At 38.1% G+C, this 25,783-nt stretch overlaps 2 protein-coding genes across 9 annotated transcripts; one reads left to right on the top strand and one right to left on the bottom strand.

Moving 5' to 3' along the window:
- Positions 1-2,490: 2,490 nt before the first annotated feature.
- LOC108329152 (uncharacterized) lies at positions 2,491-24,239 on the bottom strand. Of its 8 annotated transcripts, XM_052873547.1 has the most exons (9): positions 24,081-24,239; positions 9,237-10,538; positions 9,059-9,130; positions 8,449-8,627; positions 8,084-8,164; positions 3,843-4,092; positions 3,655-3,754; positions 3,070-3,135; positions 2,491-2,964 (listed from the first exon to the last, which is right to left on the bottom strand). In XM_052873547.1, the coding sequence occupies exons 4-9, from the start codon at positions 8,594-8,596 to the stop codon at positions 2,770-2,772; spliced, it is 840 nt and encodes a 279-aa protein (XP_052729507.1). In that variant the 5' UTR covers positions 8,597-8,627; positions 9,059-9,130; positions 9,237-10,538; positions 24,081-24,239; the 3' UTR covers positions 2,491-2,769. The 8 variants fall into 8 exon arrangements, with proteins under 8 accessions (XP_052729507.1, XP_017418703.1, XP_017418704.1 ...); XM_017563214.2 differs by having other exon boundaries at positions 9,059-10,538; XM_017563215.2 differs by lacking the exon at positions 9,059-9,130 and having other exon boundaries at positions 10,252-10,538.
- LOC128195564 (uncharacterized mitochondrial protein AtMg00810-like) lies at positions 15,004-16,486 on the top strand. The gene has a single exon (XM_052873546.1). It carries the CDS (start codon positions 15,174-15,176, stop codon positions 16,449-16,451), a length of 1,278 nt encoding a protein of 425 aa, XP_052729506.1. The 5' UTR covers positions 15,004-15,173; the 3' UTR covers positions 16,452-16,486.
- Positions 24,240-25,783: the final 1,544 nt, after the last annotated feature.

Here is a 25,783-nt window from a genome sequence, read left to right as displayed (position 1 = left end):
GTTGTATATGACGAATTTCATAAAATGCATCTTTGAAAGGAAAACAACATTAAACTTTGTTTGTTTGTATTTAACAACATTGTAAAAAGTTTTTAAAAATATTAAAACACAATTCAACCCTTCATTTTTGTATTTTTTTTTTGCCTCTATTGTCATTACGCGAAATATTGTATTGATCATCATAAGAAACATTTGTGTATATAATGTTAAGATAAAAATAATCTTCACATGTATTCTCTGTTTTACAAAAATCACTTGAAAAGTGTGAACCTTTATCTAACACTTTGCAAACGAGATATATTAAGAAAAAAACAGTGTTAACAATTAATTGTTTCATTTAACATTTTTATCTTGATAGTTACTGCAGTACAATTTGATTTTGATGGTGTAATATAGCATAATACCAAAAACAGTTATACTAGTATAATATAGCATAATACCAAAAGAAAGGTCAACATTTTTAGTTTGTAGATCTTTCACCTGCTTGCTGGCCATACAAATGAATTCAGTAAATAATTTGATATAGTTGATTGATATGATCGCTCCTTTCACAAATAAACTTATAAATATGTGCAAACCGAATCCTATGTAGAAAGGAATTTTCTATATCGAAGGGGGTTTGATAAAAAAGATGAAAATTTACAATTTGTCTTATACACTTAATTATTGGATTAGACACTAATCATACATTAATCATACACTAATCCTACCTATAAACGATTTTAACCTTAGGCAAGGTTGTTTAATAGACGAAATAAAATAATGTTTAGAAGGATACAAATATCTAGGCTTGTGCATCTCATCCGGAAGTGAGTTGCTCAATCATTAACAATATCTTGAACTTTTTTAGAATAACCCCTGTCGGCCTTGTTGGCCTCCATTATCTCTTCATGCTACCTTCCCTTTATAAAATTGTGTTTGTCCCTTGCTGTTCCTTTATTTGACTTTTCTTATTTAATAATAATAATTATTATTATAATTATAATTATAATTATAATTGTTTCGTGTTTAAGTTGAATGTCAACAGTTCATTTTTGATGTGTAGTTTAAAGTTCAAGTACTATAATATCAAAGTTAGATGAATTTTTTATACATAAAAATGAATATTATAATTAATCTGTAACCTACCTTTATATTATCTCATAACCGCCAAATATGTTAAATGATTGTCCAATTTCAATGACTTGTCTAAGTTTTAAAGTTAATTCACTTTGATCTTATTTAGACCATTCGATCTCGTGAATGGTCGTCCAATTTATTCAATGATTATTTGGACTCAATGACTTGCCATTTAAATTGTTTAATTGTTCATCTAGACTTTGTGATTTGTCTTTGGTGGTCCAAGTTATGATTGATTGAATATTTATACACTACAATAATTAATAATGTGCTTTTTATACATTTTATATTATTTTATCCTTATAAACAATACGTAATTCACTTATATATAAAAGAACTACCCACCACAAATTATAGTTATTGTGAAGAAAAAAAAATATAAGTGTTTTCATTTCATTATATAATTATAATATTTTAAAAATTAATAAAAGTTCATTTTTATATGTTTTTCATTTTAATAATTATTTTTTAATTAGAAATATTTTTATTATCGTGAAAAAATGGACACAAAAACAATTCACACCTAATAATAAGAAGGAAAAATTATAATTTATATCAATAATAAATAAACTACACTACTTATAATTTATATCAATAATATTTATAATTTATATCAATAAAAAAAATAACCAAATCATATATTACATTTTTTTTTCACAAAAATGTTTATTATTTACATAATTAAAGGCAGCCTACATAAGTGCCTTTCTTAAACAGCTGTTTAAACAATGGCTTTTTCTTCCTGCGTCGTCCCAATTATTTCTTCTGATACCTGCATATTATAGAAAAGGACTAAAATGTCCTGCTTCACTACATCTCATCCCCACCGTTGTCATTGCTATCTCTGCTGTCATCATCATTCTCATTGTAACTCTGTTCTTTACTGCAGAGGAAGGAGAGACGGAGCACATTCCAAAATAAAGCTCGTTCTGAAAAACTCATTCTAAAACACATTTTATGTGTTCTGAAATGCTTACTTTAAGAAAACTTGTTCCAGAAAATATCACATGTTCGAGAAACTTGTTTCTGAAAATTGTGTTCTAAAACACTCATTCAAAAACACATTTTATGTTTCAAAAGGTTAATTCCGAAAATCCTATTTTAAAAATGTTCTTTCAAAAATCCTATCATGTAATAAAATTTCCAAAAACTTGTTCTGGAAGGTATCTAGAAAAGAAAATCCAGAGATCACTTTTACAAAAAAAAGTATTTTCAAAATTATAGTGGTGCAACTAGAAATTAGGGGTGTGCCGGAAGAAAAAACCTAATTAGTCTCTTTTTTTTCATGGTCTTTTTTCCTTTTCAAACAATATTTTTATTATTTTCTTAAATTTTATTTAGTAAAAAAGTACAACAAAGGAATAGAAGAAATATGAACAGTCATCACGCCTGTGTATTTATATATTAGTAATAATAATATTTCATTAAGTAATCTATCTCTACACAGCTTTGATGAACTCATACAAGCATTGGGTTTGGTCTACAACTCGTAAGGAATAAAATGACGAAGTCACATTCACATCTCCCTCGTAAACTATTTATGATCAGGTGTCACCAAACCAAGAAAACCCAACATTTTAGATAAAAAGAATTCCATGCACCTCAATATTTCAGGTAATCGCATGCTCTTTCTTTAGAGTGCACGTATAATTACTGTCCATCAGGAATTTTGCATATTGCATATGCTTTCTTGCCAATCTTACATTCAATACCTTTGAATTTACAGCTAAAAATACTCTTGAAAGATTTTCCCACAGCGCACTTCATTTCCTCGTCGACAACTTTCTTCAGTGAATGGGAAATGTCACCCAGTGCCCATGCTAAGGATATGTGCGGACGAGGATCCTGTAATGAGTAGTTCAAGTTCAAATACTAGAAGAGAAACAGGGATAAGACAGTAGTTATGATGCAGTGGTTGTGGTGGCAGCATTACTCAATAAAACTACTGACCTTGTAAAACTCGGGAAGATTATGAAGTCTGTAAACTGTATTGACTGCTTCGATTTGCTTTGAAATCTGCAATTAATTGGAAGGAAAAAGCACATTTCACATTCATTGATAAGCTAGATGGATGGAATGAATTGGCCTAAAGATTAAACAGTGAGAAAATAGTAGTCTTTTCAGATATTAACTCTACTTTCCGGATGTTCTCTCATCACATCTCTAGTCTTTTTTCCAATTCTGTGTGACTTTCCATGCAAGACCAAAATAATGTACAAGACTTATGAAAATGTACAATTCACCTTTATTTAATTCCGTTTCACATGTCACTCTAATGGTTTAATTCAGTTTCAAATGCAATTTTCCAAACTTCCCGTAGTTATATTACGAATAACATGATTTCTGTTACCAAGAGAGCATTAATATGTTTTAAATCAGCAGCTTTATAGGCAACCAACCAAGATACAAGTATTAAGCAACTATCAACACACATTTAAGCGACAAATGCAATACATAATCCCAACTTGAATATGATTAAGAGTAACACAAGCAACAGGGGCATGCAAAAAAGAAAAGTAAGGCTAGAAATCATACCTCTATTAACCCTCCTTGAACAACTTCTACTGAGAGAAAGGTGCGAGTGTGATCATCATTAACAAAAACCTCCCACTTGTTAAAGTCTATCCAAAACCTACTTCAAAAGGAAAAAAATAAGGAAAACAGGTGGAAACAAAAATAATGTTCCATTTTCATAAGTGAAAAATAGAAGAAATAAAACTAACTGGCGCTGAATTTGAAGCTTCTGTTTCAGCATTGAGATCACTGAGTCAATCTGGTGCACTCGTATTGGAACAGTTCTTCCCAAACTTATATGAAATTCTCTTCCTAAGGCAACTTGTTCGAGCTTGTCGTCATTTTTGCAGAGCACGTTTAATGGGACATCAACATCAACAACATAAAGATTTGGTTCCCGGGATGAAACTTTTTTCAAGAAAGCAGATAGTTCTTTCTTCGATGGAGATGAAATGTTAACTGTAAAGAAAAACTGTACCTTTTATTACCATGAAATTTTTTTGAACAAATTTACTGGCATGATGAAGTCTATTAGAGATATGTGAATAAATCATTGACGTACTGGTAAGGGAACAAGAAAATACAAAATATCCTTGCATGTAGTGCTTGAGCACGATCTAAAGATTAGGAAGGAAAAGACCTTTTGAATTCAAATCGTAAGTGAACTTATAATGTCCCATTCAATTTTAAGAATATCACTTTTACAACTAAATCTTGCAGGTGATCTGATTATACACCAGAAACTTCTAGGGTTCAAGAGCAGAAAGTTCAGACATAGACTGTAGTGAAATAGCTCAAACAAATTCATAGCAAATCTTCTACCACACAACGAAGAAAACAATAATAGAGTAACTTGCAAAAGAAACAACTAGAAGGTTAACAAGGAAGGACAAGGAAGAACCACACAAAATTTTTGTTCAAGTGTTAACAAACTTTAGTTTACGTCCACGTTAGAAATTCAGAATGAAAATAGGTATTACAACATGAAGTTTCTGAACCAGAGAACTCTTGTTCAACTAAAAGTTTTCCATTACACAATTGAACTCACAACTCCCAATTAAACAAAACTATTAATACAAGGTCCTATTGTTCAAAATAATTGTCGTAACTAACTTCTGTAAATCATGCCTAAACTAGCGGAGAAAACCTGTGACCAGTGCTCTTCTACTGAGCTTGAAACATGGAGACGAATTTTATAATGATAGATGAAGATAGGAAGTTAAGATCTGATGCAAGGTAGACGGTTTGATACCATCAAAAAGCCCTAAAAACATACGCACTGGTCAAGATAGATGCACTTGGGCCATCTCAGACGATCTCAAGGGTTTGATTCAGAAGGAAGGCAAAGTTAAATTAATGTGTGAAACTGAGAGATGTTGTGAATAACAGATTACTAATATTAAAATATCTTAAGAATTTTCTTATTCATTTCCACATATTTGTATTTCCTTATTTTAATGAATTTGATTATAACAAATAGAAATGATGAGAATGTGTTAGGATATAGGGTATTTGGGATATAAGGATATAATGGGAAATGAGATTAGGATAGAAGGTAGAGGAATTGTATAAATAGATTGTTTGGATAGTTAGAAGGCAGTTTTTTGAGTACATTGTTTGTTAACAGGCCATTGACCTGTGAAGAGGGTTATGCCTCTGGATCTTGTCTACACACACTATTCTTTCTGTTAATAATACACAATTCACCATATATTTCTCTCTGTTTTCTGGGTGTGAGAGACTGTGAGGGAGTTCTTGATTAGGTTCCCAGATTAGGAACCTATCAATTGGTCCGACCTGCCGGATCCCAATTCGGAGAGGTGAAGTCGCGCTTGATGGACGGAAGAGTGGCGGTAGTAGAGATTGCGATAGTCGAGACGAAGGCTGATACGGTGTTCTTGCAGCATGAAACTGGGGCATTGAGGCATAATTACGAAGCAATGCGCCAAGATATCCAAGCGATTATGAAGCTGTTAGGGGATCGCAATCGCGACCCACACAGGCCACGCCGAGAGGGAAGTCAATCCTCTGTGAACGAGAACGAGGGCGAAACGGAGGGGGAGAGAGGAAGACGAGGAGAAGGGCGACAGGACGGACAAATTAATTGGAGAAAACGGGTGGAGTTACCCGAGTTCGAAGGTGGCGAACCGTGGAACTGGATCAGTAGGGCGGAAAAGTTCTTCGAGGTGGAGAGAGTGGACGAAGACGAGAAATTACAACTGGCTTTCATTAGTATGAAGGGGTATGCTGGGATTGGAGAGAGAAAACCAAGAACCATTCTTGGGAAGGGTTGAAGAGAGCTTTGGGGATTAGGTTCGGGGGAGGAACATGGGGAACGGTGTATGAGAGGCTATCGGCCATTAAGGAGGTCGGGACGGTGGAGGAATACGTAAGAGAGTTCGAAGTGTTGGTGGGGCAGACCACCAAAATTCCAGAGGAACAGATTATGGGCTACTTCATGGCGGGACTCCAGGAGGAGGTGGGCGACCATGTTAGGCCGCATGATCCCCAAGACTTGATGACAGCCATGCGAGTCGTGCGTGATGTGGAGAAATTAGGTGCGCATACGAAGACGGGAGGGGGATCGGCGCCCAAGAACCAGAGTTCGTGGGGACGAACAACGGGGGTGGTGGCGCGAGTAGAGTTCCAACACAATACGCAGAGTCAAGGAGGGGCCGCGGAAAGTGTCGGTTCCATGAAGAAAGAGGCGGCGCCGCAAGAACCACTGGCGACTGGAGGGAAAGGAATACCCGCAACCTACCATATTCGGAGTACGTGAAAAGGAGAGAAGAGGGAAGATGCTTCCGGTGCGGAGGGCCTTTCAGCCCAGGTCATCGATGTCCAGAGCGGGGATTGCGAATGCTGCTGATCTTGGCCAAAGAAGAAGAGGAAAATTTGCCACCGCCCAAGCCCCCTGACTTGAATTGAAGGGCAAAGCCAGTGGGTTTCCTTCATATGGTAACCCGATGAGGAAGAGGAGCCATGAGACCAAGCTTCCCCATTCCAACCTTGAGGACAAGGTTGTTCTGCAGCGGGGTGTAATGTTAGGATATAGGGTATTTGGGATATAAGGGTATAATGGGAAATGGGATTAGGATAGAAGGTAGAGGAATTGTATAAATAGATTGTCTGGATAGTTAGAAGGCAGTTTTTTGAGTACATTGTTTGTTAACCGGCCATTGACCTGTGAAGAGGGTTATGCCTCTGGATCTTGTATACACACACTATTCTTTCTGTTAATAATACACAATTCACCATATATTCTCTCTGTTTTCTGGGTGTGAGAGACTGTGAGGGAGTTCTTGATTAGGTTCCCAGATTAGGAACCTATCAGAATGTAACTAGTGTGATTATTGTCAATAAAATCATTCTTTATTTCCTTGCATAGATCAAGTAGTTGCAAAGCTCCTAATCTTGGGAGTCCTACTTTTTGTGCCACGTTAACAACCACCACCACCGTTGTTTGCCATTGTCATCGAGGTTAGAGGTGGGTCATAAAGGTACGTCTCATGCTGGTGATTACAACACTGACAGTTGCATCATTAGCAGAGTTGTCACACTATCATGTGCCACCACCAGCATTGATTTGTGCCCACTTGTTGTCATTGACATAAACATGAGCAAGTTTTACATACAGCTTCATCATAAAAGACTTTGGCATCCCTCATTGAATCTTATAAAATCCTTGTACCCTCGTTTGTTTACAGAAGAGTCCATTGAGTCTTTCAAATGTGATATTTGTTGACTGTCTAAGATTGTCATGTATCTTATTCCATTTGTGGTAAAGAAAATAATTTCTCATTTGACTTAATTCATTTTTTATATTTAGGGATCTACTTTAGAATCTATTTTTGGAGCACAGTGGATTGTTACTGATGTCAACCCCTAGCCAGAGATCCAATCACAAGAAGCATGACCAAGCAAATCCAAGAAGAGTCAACCATGGAAGGTGGAGTCAAACTCTTCTTCTCTTGGGCCATCATAGAATAGAATAATTTTGGGTTTTGTATCATGGGTCTAGTAGTGTAGGATTTGTTTTTGGGTCTTGTATTTTGGACCAAATAGAATAGGGTTTTTGACACTCAAGTCAACAAAGGGTCAAGGTCCAATGTTGACCAAAGTGGACGTCCAAAGCTTGTTTGACCAAGGGGTCAACATTTTCAAGCTAGCTTGGTGAGCAAGGGAGTGGGCGTCCCACCTTTTTAGGTTTTGATGCTTCTCATGGCAATGAATACCTAAGCTCTCCATTGTTGGAGTTAGATGTTACTCTTAGAAAGTAAGCAATAGGCCCAAGTGCAATTTAAATCTAAATGTAAGGCATCCTAATGTGCATAGACAAATAAATGAGTAAATTCAATAAAAATCACTCCAATGGCAAAACCATCACATGAAAAACATATAATGGTATGTTGACACAAATAAATTCTTCTAAAGATCATAATTAACTTACTTGGTATGTAAATATGCAAGGCATAGTTACCATCGACATGAGGGAAGCTCCTAACTCTTGTTGTCTGACCTGTCTGCAGATCTAAAGGCCATTTACCATAAAAGCCATGAACAGTTGTTAACAAAATAAACATTGCATACCAGCACATAATAAGAAATGAATTAATGACACTTCCAACATAAGAAATAAGAGTTTATGAATTCAGAAAAAACTTATAAAATCAACTAACATTTTGAGGTTAATAAAATTTGTGATTCTTATTAGTCTCTAATGGATCACCTAAACCTATCCAACAAGATAAAAGCTTCATTTTCTTTTTTCCTTCGATTAATAAGTAAATAAAATCATCTTAAAACGTAGAATACCAAGAAATGCTGATGGGTCAAGGAGAGAGATAGGAGGTGGTGGCAGGGGTGTAAATACAGCCGAGGGAGCAGAGGTTGGAGCTGACGGTACAGATTCAGAATCCGAATCAGAAGATCCATCCCCATAACATGATTTCAGTGCCTCCATTTGTCAGTCTACACTTTATAACATACAAGATCTGCACATAAAACTCATAACATTTATGGTACCTCATATAAAACAAATATAATAATTAAAGAATGATCAAAATCTGCAGAAAGTAATCCCTGTGTGTTTATGCAATTATATAGCTCAATTATAAGCAAAAAAATATTTCTCTCCCATTTAATTTGTAACTTCATCCTTTATGTACTTATTAATTTGCACTTATAAATCTAACATAGTTGGATGCTAAATGAGGTTACTTATAAAATAATACTTTTAAAGGACTGCACATTCAGGACTTGGCATGGGATTTCATTACTTTCTACTGGTAAAGCTCGAGCTAAAACCATTAAGCATGGCAAACTGTTTGTAATGGAACAAAACGCTAAGCAAATTTCACCATAAGCCATTCCCATATGGGCAAAAGGAACACGTATCTCATCAGGTTCTAAAAGCTGTACATACAAAATATACAGGTTACAAGCAATCTTTTGTACAAATGCCACCGCAATCCATAAATCCAACCCTTGAGGCATTCTAAACAAAAAATTAAAAATAAAACCATTAGAATAAGATAAATCAAAGTCTGATCAAACACTAAAAAGAGATTACAGAACCATTAGAAGAGTTGAGAATTAGTAACCTATGGCCCCCGAAATGAAAAAAAGGAAAATGATGAAAGGAGGATGGCACCATGTTGCTTGCAGAGCATTTATTGCAGCATGCTTGGAGAACGAAAAACCTTCAAGACTATGCAACAGCTAGAAAGGATTTTTAAATGCTATTTTTCGTAAGACCTCTATACATTGAAGACATCTTTAAGAAGAAAGGGGTTGATTCCACATAAGAATACATCTTTCTCATCCTTTAACCTTTTTGAATTGTATATTATAAACCTATTGTTTAACAAGTTAAAAAAGGTGATTTTTTACAAGGTTTGTGAAAATACTTTTGACTGTAACTCTGTCAACAAAAAACTACACCTGATAATTTTCAGTCTTAAAACCTCTTTATCAACAAATCACACATTCTAGCTAAACATAGAGAAAATTTTTAATACACAATTCAATCCCCCTTTTTGTATATTTCCCTTCTTTTCACATTGTCATTAATAGCAAACCGTGATTAGGAGCTACAGTACTAAAGTATATTTATCACTAAGAGAGAAAAGGTAACAAGACAATAGATACTCAATAGAACTAGTGTCATTCATGACACAAAGGAGTAACCTGTAAATGAGATATAAGGCAATTAAAACAGCTTCTCGCCAATGCATTTTGGGAACAAAAATCTGGAAAAAAAAGATTTCTAGCTACTTCTAGGAGATGACAATTCTTCATTTTTGCAACCCCATTTTGTTGTGGATGATAACACATTAGTTCATAGACAATACTACTAAGGGACAATAATTTGGAGAATTCATGATTCATATATTCAGTATCATTACTGGACCTAATTTTTTTGATGTGTTTTCCAAGTTGATTTTTGACAAGACAGAAAAAACTAACTAGTACAACACCCACCACATTGAAATAACTCTAATTTACTTTCCATATGAGTATAATCATCAATAAAAGTAACAAACCATTGTGCTCCAAAGATAGATTCTAAAATAAATCCCCAAACATCAAAGTGAATTAAATCAAAAGGGAAGTTACTTTGTTTATTGCTATTTGGATAAGATGCATGTTGGTGTTTCGACAATTGACCAATATCACAATTGAAAGACTCAACAAACATTTTGGTAAACAAATGAGAGAACAATGATTTGATAAGATTGAACAAGGGATGTGCAGGTCTTCTATGATGAATCCATATTTCAGAATTTGCCCATGATTTTGTTGTATCTTGTTGGCTTATAACCTCCTTTATTTTGTTTGGGTACTTGGACTCTAACACATAACTCAATCCGCTCCTTCACAATCAAAATCATTGTGGCAAGGTCCTGAAAGACATAGTAAGAAGAGGAGAACATTACTAAACAACTAAAATCTTTCGTAAATTTTTGTATAAAGATATTGGTCATTTGAGGGACATATAAAACACTTTAATTCAATAGATGATTCTAAAATTATATTGCCTGATTCGCATAGAGGTATACTATCACCATTTGCAATTGTAATGAATTATTCTCTGTTCATTTTAACATACAAATTAAAAATTATGGGAATCAAAATCATGTAATTAATTTTCCCTGAATCAAGAATACAAACACCTGGAGACACATGCCCAATTGAACACATGCGCAATTCTATTGAATGAACTCTTACCTCTAATGGACAAGGTACACAATTCAAATGACTTACTCATTGATTCAATCTTTGTTCTCACATGATCAAGTTTCTCCTTAAATAGGCTTTCATATTAAGATTTAGTTGACAAGGAACACTAGGTTGATCTGTTTCTTCAAGTTCTGAGGTAGTATTGTTTGCCCATTCATGTGAGGTTTCTTTGTTGCCTCCCATGCACTCCAATACTTTGTTTCCTCGATAGAATTTGAAGCATATTTCCTTAGTTTGCCCATATCTCTCACAATATTACCAATATTCTCTAAGGTTGCATTTTGTATAGGGTTTTTGGTCGGATACTAAGAGTGTATGAGAGGAGAAGGAAGACAGGGGGAAGGTTAGGCCGAACGGCGGAGGAAGAGAGGCCAAACGGTGGGGAAGAGAGGACGAACGGTAGCTAATCGAAGAGGAGAAGAAAGGCCGAGGAACACTAGACCGAACAATATCACTAGACCGAATGATATCACTAAGCCGAACGGTTGTTTCAGTAGGAAGGAGCACGGGAGTGAGATATTATAATGCGACACTATAAATAGTCTTCTTTGTTTTCTTTTCGAGGGGATTTCTCATTTTGGGTATAGACTAGCCATATTTGCCCGTGGAGGAGGTTAGGCTTCTTTGGGGGAGATTATACTTGTAATTTTCTTCACTTTACAGTATCAACATACTTTCATTTGTGTTGTTCGAGTATTTGATTGAGAAGAGAGCATAGATTTAGGTTACTCGCATAAAGTAACCTATCAATTGGTCCGACCTGCCAGATCCAAATCGGAGGGAGAGCAAGATGGAAGGGAAGTTACATGCATTGGAGAACCGAATTGAAGGGAGGATGAGCGCGTTGGAGATGGCGGGAGAAGAATTGAAGGCAGACAATATGGGCATTCGCCACGACTTGAAAGAGCTAACACGAGTGGTAGAGGGGTTGGCGCGAAATCTGGAACGAAATTCGGAAGGAAGTCAGGGGTCCTATAATAACTGTTAGGATATTTATCCTATTTTATCATCATTATAGTGTGTCAAGGGTTACCCTATTTATCATGATTATATTGTGTCTAGGATTACCCTATTTATCATGATTATATTGTGTCTAGGGTTACCCTATTTATCATGTACTTGTGTATCAATTTATTCTTATAAATAGAAGATTGTGAGAGGGATCAATCAAGCCCTCTAGAATTATTTTACAGTTCAATCTTAAGTTGGTATCAGAGCGGGTCGATCCCGCTCTGGTTTCTGTCTCGTAATATATATCTGTCCGGTGCCACAGTTCTTTGTCGCCCGCCGCCGGCCACTGTCCACCGTCGGCCACCGCCGTCCGTCGCCGGCCATCGCCGTTCGTCACCGGCCACCGTCCGGCCACCGTCGCCGCCGGCCACCGTCATCCATCACTGCCACAGTTTCCTTCATCTAAAACCCTTAGGGTTTTCTTGTTCCTCGCTAGTACTATTCGTCTTCTTCAAAAATGGCGTCTGGCAGTACTCTTTCCTTCTCTGGAAGTCCATCAATTACCTCCGAGAAGCTAAATGGAAAAAATTATTTGTCATGGTCTGCTGCCGTGGAGATGTGGTTCCTTGGCCAAGGGCATTATGACCACCTTAAGCGAGATGGAAGCCATGTGCCTACTGAAAAAGCTAATCAGTGGAAACAAGTAGATTTCCAGTTGTGTGCCCTGTTATGGCAATCAGTGGAACCCAAACTTCTTGTATCTTTGAGGGCTTTCAAAACTTGTCACTCCTTTTGGAAGAAAGCCCAAAGCATTTATGCCAACGATATTCAACGTCTCTATGACACTACGAACAAGCTTGCATCTCTTAAAATGGCAGACCATGATATGGTGTCCTTCATGGCTGAAGCCCAATCTGCTGTCGAAGAACTTAGGATGTTTTTGGAAGTAGATCCATTAGAGGATATCAAAAAGAAACTAGACAAATTTTACATGGTGTTGATCCTTCGTGCCCTACATCCCGATTTTGATCATCTCAGAGATCAACTTCTAACTAGTCATGAGGTCCCCTCTATGGAAACATTGACCACTCGCCTTCTGCGTGTCCCGGTACCTCAAACTCAAGAAGCGCATGTACTAGTGGAACCATCTGTCATGGTTGCCACACGAGGAAGAGGAGGACGTGGCACTAGAGGAGGACGAGGAGGTCGGGGACGTCCTCAATGCACATACTGTAAAAGGATGGGTCATACTCAAGAGAATTGCTACTCCTTACATGGTTTCCCTTCCAAAACCGCCAATATTTCGAAGACTGAAACTGCCACTTCGAAGACTGAAACTTCCACTTCTATGTTTTCTGAGGATGAATATCAAGAGTATTTAAGGTTAAAGTCTAACAGCTTGGCACAACCATCTCAATCTCCCAATACATCAACAGCCTGCATTTCTCAATCTATGGAAGGTCACAATTCATGGGTAATTGACTCAGGTGCTTCTGATCACATTTTTGGTAATACCTCTTTGTTCCCATCTATTTCCTTTCGAGAAAAACCTCATTTCATAACCCTTGCAAATGGATCTAAAACTTCTTCCAAAGGAGTCGGTCATGTTTCTTTATCTCCCTCCCTCAATCTCAACTCAGTCCTTTTTGTCCCTAATTGTCTTTTTAATTTAATTTCCTTAAGCCAGTTGACTAAAATGTTAAATTGTTCAATAACCTTTGATCATAAATCTTTTGTTATACAGGAGCGTGGTTCGGGGAGACAGATTGGAGAAGGATATGAAGCTGGCGGATTATATCATTTTGGATCTCGTCCAAGGGTGTCCTGTGTTGCTGCTCCTAATCCTAAAGTGCTACATGATTGACTTGGCCATCCTCATTTGTCCAAATTAAAAAAAAATGTGTCCTGAACTGAGTGGTCTCCAAACCTTAGAATGTGAGTCATGTCAATTAGGAAAACATGTTAGATCTTCCTTTCCTAAAAGGTCTCAATCAATATGTAATTCTAGTTTTTCCATCATCCATTCTGATATATGGGGACCTAGTCGTATCTCCTCCTTTGGTTTTAGATATTTTGTTACCTTTATTGATGAATATTCACGATGTACTTGGGTTTATCTTATGAAAAATCGTTCTGAATTGTTAGCTATCTTTACATCCTTTTTGAATGAAATCAAGAATCAATTTGGTCAAGTAATCAAAATATTAAGAAGTGATAATGCAAAAGAGTATTTCTCATCCTCCTTTTCTGCCATCTTGAGTTCCCATGGTATCTTACATCAGTCTACTTGTCCTCATACACCACAACAAAATGGTATAGCAGAACGAAAAAATAGACACTTGGTTGAAACTGCTCGTACCCTTTTGCTTGGTGCCCATATTCCTGTCCATCACTGGGGGGATGCCATCTTAACTGCATGTTATCTTATTAATAGGATGCCCTCCTCCTCTCTTAATAATAAAGTCCCTTTCTCCATTTTGTTTCCTAATGATCCTCTCTTTCATACATCTCCCCGAGTGTTTGGCTGTGTATGTTTTGTTCATGACATGTCTCCAGGTCTAGACAAACTCTCCGCTCGCGCTCTCAAATGTGTCTTCTTAGGCTATTCTCGACTTCAAAAAGGATATCGGTGTTACTCTCCTGAAACTAAGAAGTATTACATGTCTGCCAATGTCACATTCTTTGAACAGACTCCTTACTTCTCTCCATCTGTTCAGGATGTTTCTATCCTCCAACAGGTCCTTCCTATTCCAATGGCTGAGTCAAATAGCTCTACTATCTCTGTCATTCCAAGTCTTGATCACAATCCTTCTACACCTGTTTCTCCACATACTGAGATCATCCCACACAGGGCCCCAATGGATAGTCCACCTCCCCAAGACAATGGTGAATCTCCTACTTCAGATTCTTCTCCCTCGTCACCTCCTCCCACGCCTCCTGGTGCAAATGATTCAGCATGGCCTATTGCCCTCAGAAAAGGTACTCGTTCCACTCGAAACCCTCATCCCATTTATAATTTTCTAAGCTATCATCGATTGTCGCCCTCCTATTTTTCTCTTTTATCCTCAGTGTCCTCTGTTGTTATACCCAAGAATGTGAAAGAAGCACTTGATCATCCTGGATGGCGACAAGCTATGATTGCAGAAATGCAGGCTCTTGACCACAGTAATACTTGGGAGCTGGTGCCCCTTCCCCCAGGAAAAAAGGCAGTTGGTTGTCGATGGGTGTATGCAATTAAAGTTGGCCCTGATGGTGAAATTGATCGGCTCAAAGCTCAGCTTGTTGCAAAAGGTTACACTCAGGTTTATGGTCTTGATTATTGTGACACTTTCTCTCCTGTAGCCAAGATGACTACTATTCGTCTCTTCTTTGCCATGGCAGCCATTCGTCACTGGCCACTTCATCAATTGGATATCAAGAATGCCTTCCTACATGGTGATCTTGAGGAAGAAGTTTATATGGAGCAACCTCCTGGGTTTGTTGCTCAGGGGGAGTCTGGTATGGTATGCAAATTGCATCGATCTCTATATGGCCTCAAGCAATCCCCGCGTGCTTGGTTTGGAAAGTTTAGCTCCATTGTTCAAAAATTTGGGCTAAAACGCAGTGAAGCAAACCATTCAGTTTTTTATTGTCATTCTTCTCTCGGGAAATGTGTTTACTTAATAGTATATGTTGATGATATTGTCATTACAGGAAATGATGTTGTTGGAATATCTCAACTAAAAGAGTACTTGTGTAGACATTTTCAAACCAAGGATCTTGGAAGTCTCAAATACTTTTTAGGCATTGAAGTAGCGCAATCAAAAGATGGAGTTGTAATCTCCCAAAGGAAGTATGCTCTTGATATATTACAAGAAACAGGCATGATTGATTGTAGACCGGTAGACAGTCCCATGGACCCAAACCAGAAATTAAGGACAGAAGAAGGTGAATTATTCTCCGATCCAGAGAGGTATAGGAGGCTGGTTGGAAAACTGATTTATCTCACTATTACAAGGCCAGATCTATCCTTTGCAGTTGGAGTGGTTAGTCAGTTCATGCAGGCTCCATGTATTGACCATTGGAATGCTCTCATTCGCATTCTAAGGTATGTAAAGAAGGCTCCCGGGCAAGGATTGTTATATGAAGATAAAGGAAGCATTCAGGTCTCTGGGTATTGTGATGCAGATTGGGCAGGTTCACCTATTGATAGACGGTCTACTACAGGATATTGTGTTTTTCTGGGAGGAAACATTATTTCATGGAAAAGTAAGAAACAGAATGTAGTAGCTCGATCAACTGCGGAAGCCGAGTATAGGGCAATGGCATCACTAACATGTGAACTTATATGGGTGAAACAATTCCTTCAAGAGGTTAAATTTTGTGACATCCATATTATGAAGATGTATTGCGACAATCAAGCTGCTCTCCACATTGCATCAAATCCAGTGTTTCACGAGAGGACTAAACATATAGAAATTGATTGTCATTTTGTTCGTGAAAAGTTGTTAACCAAAAAAATATGTACTGAGTTTATTGGGTCAAACGATCAACTCGCAGATGTATTGACCAAGTCATTAAGGGGTCCTCGGATTGAGTTTATTTGTTCCAAGCTTGGTACATACAATTTGTATGCTCCAGCTTGAGGGGGAGTGTTAGGATATTTATCCTATTTTATCATCATTATAGTGTGTCAAGGGTTACCCTATTTATCATGATTATATTGTGTCTAGGATTACCCTATTTATCATGATTATATTGTGTCTAGGGTTACCCTATTTATCATGTACTTGTGTATCAATTTATTCTTATAAATAGAAGATTGTGAGAGGGATCAATCAAGCCCTCTAGAATTATTTTACAGTTCAATCTTAAGTATAACAATCGACGAAGGAGAAGAAAGAGTTCGAAGAGGAGAAGAGAGAGCTCGGAGGAAGAATTGGAGGACGACCCGGGAGACGCACCACCTAATTGGGTGAAATAGGTAGAATTACCCACTTTCGAAGGGCTCGACCCGATGGGATGGATTGCTCGAGCGGAGAAATTCTTCGAGATTCAGAGGGTAGCGGAAAAGGAGAAGCTCTGATTGGCCTTTATCTGCATGGAAGGCAGCGCCAACTATTGGTTTCGGTTTTGGAAAACGGAGGTAACAGAACCCAAGTGGGAAGAATTTCGTGACACTGGTGCGGCGGTTCGGTGGGAGAGAAAAGGGAACTATTTTCGAAAAATTAGCATCGCTGCAACAGCGAGGATCTGTGGAGGATTATGTTCAGGAGTTTGAGATGCTAGTCGCCCAAACAAGAGGAGTGACGGAGGCACAATTGATGGGTTATTTTTTCGCAGGGCTGCAGAACGACATTCGTAGCCAGATCAGACCTTACAATCCAAAAGACTTACTCACGGTGATGGAGGTGGCGAGGGATGTAGAGGAAGTCGGCAGGAACCCAAAAACGAATAGCGGAATAATGAACAACAGTAATACAGGGTGGAGTAGGTATCAGGGAGGATCAGGAACGGTGGCCAGATCTGAACCGTTCAAGGGGGGACAGAGTAGGACAAACGCTTCAGAGAATTTAAGTGCGACGAAGGAGGAAAGCATTGGAGGTACGGCGGCCGCGAAAACTAGTAGCAATTACCAGGGCGAGACCAGAGGGCGTGGGGTAAGAAATCTACCTTACCCAGAATATATTAAGAGGAGGGAGGAAGGCCGATGCTTCCACTGTGGAGGTCCTTACAGCCCAGGGCATCATTGTCCAGAGAGGAGTATGAGGGTGACCATTCTGGCGGAAGACGAGGAGGAAGAAGAAGGGGAGAACGAGGAAGAGAAGGAACCGAAGCCCATGGAGCTATCCTATTTTTCAGCAGGGGGCCTCACCCAACCGAAAACTATGAAGCTTCAGGGATGGGTGAATGGGAGAAGTGTACTGGTACTGATTGACAGCAGTGTCAGTCACAATTTCATAGCCAGAAGAACAGTGGAAGAATTACAACTGCCTGTGGAAGAAACACCAACCTATAGGGTATGTTTAGGAGATGGTCAAAGAAAGGAAGCACAAGGTTGCTGTGAAGTTGGTGATGTGGAAGTGACGCAAAAATTTTATTTGTTCGATTTGGGAGGAGTGGATCTTATCTTGGGAGTGGCATGGCTGGCAACTCTGGGTGAAGTAACCATCAACTGGGGTACTTTAACAATGGGGTTTAAAAGCAAAGAGAAGATGGTTTCGATCAAGGGCGATCCTACTCTGGCCCGAGAGGTAGTATCACCTGCGGCTTTGTTAAAAGTCAATGAAATAGAAGCTATAACACTGGTCTGGGATCTGGGGCAGACAGAATGGGAAGGAAAACAAGCAGAGGAGAGGCAATTGACGTCAACACAGAGGAGAGAACTGGAAGTGGTGCTGGAAGAGTATGAGCAGGTCTTTAGGGAACCCCAGGAATTACCTCCTGTTAGACAGTGGGATCATAAGATACCCATTAAGGAGGTAGTAGACCCAGTGAATGTAAGGCCATACAGGTACCCTTATTCAATGAAGGCCGAGATTGAAAGACAAGTTGCAGAAATGTTGGAATCAGGGATTATAAGGCCTAGCAACAGTCCCTATTCTAGCCCAGTAATTTTAGTTAAAAAAAAGATGGAAGCTGGAGATTCTGTATAGATTACAGGGCTTTGAACAGGGCAACAATACCTGACAAGTTCCCTATTCCAGTGATAGAAGAGCTTTTGGATGAACTTAAGGGAGCTAGATTCTTTTCTAAGGTGGGTCTGAAAGCAGGATACCACCAAATTTGGATGGGGAAAAAGATATTCCAAAAACGGCTTTTAGAACACATCAAGGCCACTACGAATTTTTGGTCATGCCGTTTGGGCTTACAAATGCACTAGCAACGTTCCAGTGTGTGATGAACAATTTACTGCAGGCCTATTTGAGGAAAAGTGTACTGGTGTTTTTAGATGACATCCTGATATATAGCAGCAATTGAGCAGAACACAAAAAGCATGTCAGGGAGGTATTGGGCACTTTACGAGAACAAAAGTGGTATGCCAATAAGAAGAAGTGTGCTTTTGGCAGAAAACAGATTAGTTACTTGGGGCATGTGATATCTGAGGAGGGAGTTGAAATAGATAGGGAGAAGGTGGCAGCTGTGATCGAATGGCCAGAGCCTAAAAACATCAAAGCTCTGAGAGGATTCCTGGGCTCACAGGATATTACAGGAGATTTGTGCAGGGGTATGGTAAGATTGCTCGACCTCTAACTGATCTATTGAAGAAAGGACAGTTTTGTTGGACTTCTCAAGGGAGTGAGGCTATGAAGAAATTGAAGGAAGCTATCACATCAGCCCTCGTTCTGTCCTTACCTGATTTTTCTCAACCCTTTCACATTGAATGTGATGCATCAGGTAAGGGAGTAGGAGCGGTGCTATCACAGAACAAGAAACCAGTGGCTTACTTTAGTAAAGCAATTTCAGCGGCTTCATTGAACAAGTCCATATACGAGAAAGAGTTTATGGCCCTAGTCCTCGCAATACAACATTGGAGACCATACCTTCTGGGCCAACAGTTTGTAGTCCATACAGATCAGAGGAGCTTAAAGTACTAGCTAGAACAGAGAATTACCACACAAAACCAGCAGAATTGGCTGGCGAAGCTGCTGGGATACAATTTTGTGATCAAATATCGCACTGGAGTGTCTAACGGAGGGGCAGATGCGTTGTCACGCAGGGGAGAATATGAGGAAGAGGAGGACAAGGAGGTGAACTGGATTGCCAGACCCTACTGGCAAGATTTTCAAGAAGTCTTGAAGGAGGTGGAGGGGGACCCAGTTCTACAGAAAATCACTGAGGAGTTGAAGGCTGATGCAAACTCACATCCATGTTATACATTGGAGAATGACAGATTGCATTACAAGGGGCGGTTAGTTCTCTCAACTACATCACAGTGGATTCCTAAATTGCTGAATGAGTTCCACGCAACCCCAACAGGAGGCCATTCAGGTATCTATGGAACTTATCGCAAAATTGCACAATCCTTGTACTGGATCGGGATGAAGAAAACTGTGACAGATTTTGTAGCTAGATGCTTAGTCTGTCAACAGCATAAGTACCTAGTAGCATCTCCCCAGAGACTAATACAACCCCTACCCATATCGCAGGCAGTCTGGGAGGAAATTAGTATGGACTTCATAGTCAAGCCACCGAAATCACAAGGGTTTGATGCATTACTGGTGGTCGTGGACAGACTAAGTAAATATGCTCATTTTATAGCACTGAAGCATCCTTATACAGCTAAAACAGTGGCAGAAATATTTGTTAAGGAGATAGTTAGGCTGCATGGGATGCCTCTGTCCATTGTCAGTGACAGAGACCCACTATTCTTGAGTATGTTTTGGAAGGAGTTGTTTAGGCTTCAGAACACACAGCTGCAAATGAGCACAGCTTACCATCCGAAAAAAGACAGACAGACTGAAGTGCTGAATAGGGTGCTGGAATCCTACTTAAGGTGTTTCTGCTCAGAGCAACCTAAGAAATGGTGTGTTGTTTTACCTTGGGCTGAGTATTGGTACAATACTAGTTATCAAGGGTCGACCAAATGCACTCCATTTGAAACAGTATATGGTAGGCCTCCACCAACCTTAACCAGATACATACCCGGGGAGACTGCAGTGGAAGTAGTAGCTCAGGAGCTACAGACCAGAGATGAAGCTTTAATATAGCTAAAATTTCACTTACAAAAGGCTCAAGATCAGATGGCCAAATCTGCCAACAAAAAAAGGAAACCATATGAAATAAAGGTGGGAGACTGGGTCTATTTAAAGATTAGACCGCACAGGCAATCGTCCATGCCAGCAAGAATACATTCGAAGTTGTCCGCTCGTTATTATGGGTCGTTCAAAGTACTGAAACAGGTGGGTCCGGTGGCATTTAGACTGAAACTACCCGAGACAACAAAGATACACCCGGTTTTCCACGTGTCACAACTAAAACTGGCCGTGGGCACCCAGCAAGTGGAGAAAGAATTACCCTCGGAGTTGCAAGGAGAGGGGCCTAGTTTCTGGCCGGTAAAGGTCTTAGACAACAGACATCAACAGAGCGATGAAGGCAGAGTAACTCAGGTATTGATAGAGTGGCAGGAAGGAGGGAGAGAAGGGGCGACCTGGGAAAATATTCTGACCATACAAGAGAAGTTTCCAAATTTCAACCTTGAGGACAAGGTTGAGGTTGAAGGGGCGGGTAATGGTAGGATACTAAGAGTGTATGAGAGGAGAAGGAAGACAGGGGGAAGGTCAGGCCGAACAGAGGACGAACGGTAGCTAATCGGAGAGGAGAAGAAAGGCCGAGGAACACTAGACCGAACGGTATCACTAGACCGAACGGTATCACTAAGCCGAACGGTTGTTTCAGTAGGAAGGAGCGCGGGAGTGAGATATTATAATGCGACACTATAAAGTCTTCTTTGTTTTCTTTTCAGGGGGATTTCTCATTTTGGGTATAGACTAGCCATATTTGCCAGTGGAGGAGGTTAGGCTTCTTTGGGGGAGATTATACTTGTAATTTTCTTCACTTTACAGTATCAATAATACATACATACATACTTTCATTTGTGTTGTTCAAGTATTTGATTGAGCGCATAAAGTAACCTATCAGTTTTTGTCCATTGTTTGATCCCTTAACAACTTTTTTTCCTATTGTCATGGTAGAGCTTATGTTGGAGGTTCTTGCATTAAGCATAATAGCTGTCCAAGTTTCTACTCCCTAAAAATAAAGTATACTTTTGACAGAGGAGGCAATATTTCTATCCCTAAGATTTGTACTTTGATTGGATCACATTCATTGTCCAGACCATATAGGAATTTATGTATTATTCCTCTTTCAACAGCTTCTTCATGTGCAACAAAATCTATTTTACACATCTTCAAATTTTGGTACTTATCTAGTTTATCCACAACACATTCAAAAATTTTGTTATATAGATGTACAAAGATAACTATTGTTTGGTATTAAACACCCTGCTTTCAATGTTATAAGAAGCAGCAAAATTGCGCTTCAAAGAAAGTGTTATTTTGGTCATCCCAAATTTCTTTAGCAAAGGATAAACCATAAATTTGACTTATCTGAGGAATCATGGAATGACATATTCCGGTCATGATTAGTGAAATCTTCACTATCCCAAATCTCAAAAATAGGGTCATTTGGCCCTAATCCTCCTCCATTGATGTGGTTTGACTTTAACTGTCCTTTTTAGAATCCTCCAAATATACTAGTTCCACTACAAATATCTTTGACCATCTGACCTGACCAGTACGGACACTCACCACTTTGGGAGATAATTAGGTCCCATAGGGGAAATTTTCACCTTAGCCATTGAAGAAAAAAGTGCAAAATGTAAACATAAAAAAGGGAATTGTTTGTTAAGAGAGCAAAAAACTTAGATCTACTCAATTCGGAGACAAATACAATGTTACCACCCTTGGGATGGACTCAGGGATATTTGCGGTCCTGTCTGTGGTGGCAGCGGTGGGAGGGTTTCACCAGAACAAAGTGCATGGGCTACACACACTGACTCTAGTAGTGGGGCATGACAGCACATGGTGTTTCTGTAGGTGATGCAACTGTCAGTGTTGTCATCTCCTGTGTGGGACACACACGGCAGCAGAGGAGGCAGACGGTGGATGATGGCAACAGCAACAGTAGCATTAGCAGAAACAAAGCCCCAAAATTGAGAGCTCTGGTGCCAACTAAATAATGATGGAATAAAAAAATCTATTATGAATTTTAATCATGCTAATTGCATTCTCAACTCCTATATATGTAACCACGTTTTATTAATAAAATAAATTCTATTGGAATGAATGTGAAGATTATAAGGATATTTTATTCTAATTACCATGGAGATATTAAGATATTTTTATCCCAACATTCCCCTATCAACAAAATCAAATACATCAATTCATAATTTTACATTGTCACAAGTGACTGGAATCAACTACCTCTCAAGAACTAAACATTAGTATCCTCAACAAACTTTTACATATTAGAAAAAAGTGGACAGAGTAGCTAAAGCCCGTCTAAGCTCACAAGTGATTGCAGATACCGAAGGGAAAAAAAACTGTTAGATTTAAAAAATATTTCCTTCACAGATTTGTCACATTTTCTTGACAAACAAAATACAAAAGTTGAAAATCAGATGAGGAAAACATATTAGTGTTCTGATGCAAAAGATTAGCAAGCATCACAACATCAGAAGACAAAGAAAGAAAACGCATGGAATATAGTTTAACATATTAGATGGAAAGATCCTCTATGATCGTCCCGTATTCATGATCCAGTTTCAAAATATGTCAATAATTAAAATTGTTTTATATCACCTCATATTGAGAGAAATTAGATACCCTAAAATTAGTTTCAAGAAATCACAGGATTAACCAAAATAAAAACGAATTTCATCATCAAAAAAAGAAAAATCATGCTAGATATTTTATCAAACACGTGACTTACAAGCTCAAACTACCAAGAAATCAAACAAAAGAAAAATCTCAATCTAAAACGAAACCAAAAGGACACCTAAAATATTCAATGCATTGAAAAAGAAAACTGAAGCAAATGTTTGTCATCTTATTTCAGAATTCACCAAGAATAATACATATACATGTGTGCGGTCATCTATAAATATACAAGAACGAAAGAAAATAATTTTCCAGACACAAGAAAAAGCAAAATTGAAGAGAGCTATCATTACAAAAATCAAGTTTTAACTGATGTCACTATGGAGCACTGTTAAAAAAAAGCTACCAAGGTCACTGACTAGGTCGAGGAACTGTCCGGTGCTTTAAATATATTGGAGCTTGCAGCTCATAAAACTTTTGGCTATAGGGAAGGAAAATTAAAGTAGAAACAAGAATAACATTGGAGTAGCAAATTTTAGTCAAAAGTAAGCATAACAATGCTAATTTGGACTATAAAAAGGGAAATACGAGATATTGAACAAATGACAATAACAAATGGGAAATTGATTCCTAATAATTGTTTAATCTAAAGCAAAAACGGCGCACGAAAACAACAGTTGCATTATTGTGAACATTGCTTTTCGTTTTCTGTATGAATTTTCAGCTACAAAGAATCAGTTAGATTAATTGTTCATTAAAAAGGTTATCTATCAGTTACGAAGAATATGCCTAAGGTTTTTCTGCAGTTTGGAGCACGGCTATGTTATGTGCATTTAATTTATATCCAACCAAATTTAAAACATGAACAAGTATGTGAAGGGAGAAAAAGGTTACCTCAAAGTTTGCGTTATGGTGAACCGGCCACGTCCGCCACTGTCATCAGGTTCGCGATGGAGAAGAAAGGGGAGAAAAGCTAAAAACCGAGAAGGGTTGCGATGTTGTTCTCTTTCTCAACGTCTCTGTGAGCTTGGGACTATGTCATGGTTTTAACTTTTAAGGATCTAACTGCAAAATTATGGGGAAATATTAAAATGTAACATATTACTTAGCTTAATTTAATAAATCTAATAAAAAAATAATTATGTCTAAGATAAGAACGAAATTACGAAATTTAATTAAAAATGTTCTTATTAATAATCATCTAAAATTCATTTTCAAAATAAAATAGTAAATATTTTCAAAATATATATAATAGTAAACAAAAAATATTTTTATTTAAAAAACCACTTATCTTGTTCGCAAATTTAAAAAATAAATTAATTTCGTACCATAGGAATAATAAGGGAAACATTCGAAATAAGTTCATGATAAATATAGTTGTTATTACATAAAAAATTTATTAAAAAATAAAAAATAAAAAATAGAAGTACGAGAATCATACCAAACTTCATGATAAAAAGACAAATTCTTCAACACATTAAAAAATTTATCATTAATCAATTCTCTTACATTTTCAAAAGGACATTTATTTTTAAGAAGTTTTTGCTTGGAAGGATTTAGTATTAACATTAAAACTAAGAATATTCACTTCGTTAAGTCCCGTATTATTGCATCAACCTCTAAGAAGAAGAAGATGCTTGTTAGTCTTGGTAATAAGAATATTGTCCTCAACATCTCTCATGTTCTTTTGAGCATTGATCTTAATTTTTAACTTTGAGACGGTAGAAATGAAGCTCTTCAAGCTCCAAGTCTCCTTGAGATCAATCTCCATATGAAGAGGGGAGAGTTGTGTCCTCCTAGCCTTTGCTAGTTGCTCAACATCAAACAGTTCAAGTTTATCAATGAGCTTCACATCAATGCCCAATTGCATTTGCTCTGATGTTGGCGACACTAAACCTTTGGCCTCTAAAGGCCCCAATCAATAATATCTTGTTCCTTCCTAGAAGAGGAACTTTAGGAGAGGCTAGAAAAATCCATCACTCCTTGGTGTTGAATTACTTGGTATATTAGATAGTCATAGCAGCTCCAATATATGTCAAGGTCAAAATTATTCATACTAGGGACTAGGTTGATGAACAAGTGAGGGAGGTTGAAGGGAATGCCCGTTAAGAGATGATAAAGCACAGACCTTCCTAGCTCCATCTTATGGTCCCTTGCATTGCTCTTGTGAAGAATGGTCTTGGAGATGACATGTTGTAAAATCTTTGTGTATGGGGTGAGCAGCCGGTAGGTGATCTCAATTTTTACATAGGCTTGAAGTTGATCCCGTATAGCCTTCCTTCAACAATACAATCAAACTCATACATGTGGTCCCAACCCTCGTAATAGTATTTGTCGAATTATTCATAGTTTACACCAGCGACAATGGAGGCAATATCTACTCGGACCTCCTTTCTGATGACCTTGGAGACAATGCCATTTATGCTGACGTCTACATTTGTCTAGAATTGCCTTATCAGCTCTAGCAAAATTGAGGTATCCCAGTCGAATTATTTGTGAATGTCACATAGATGAACATTGTCGAATTATTTGTCAATGTCACATAGATGAACATTGGTGAGAACATCAACCCCGTAAGCATGGAGTTCTTCAAGGTC

The sequence above is a fragment of the Vigna angularis genome, chromosome 2 (assembly GCF_016808095.1).
Source record: "Vigna angularis cultivar LongXiaoDou No.4 chromosome 2, ASM1680809v1, whole genome shotgun sequence".
Lineage (NCBI taxonomy): Eukaryota > Viridiplantae > Streptophyta > Magnoliopsida > Fabales > Fabaceae > Vigna > Vigna angularis.
The sequence above is the reverse complement of the archived record's forward strand: the minus strand, read 5'-3'. Positions and strand labels throughout refer to the sequence as shown.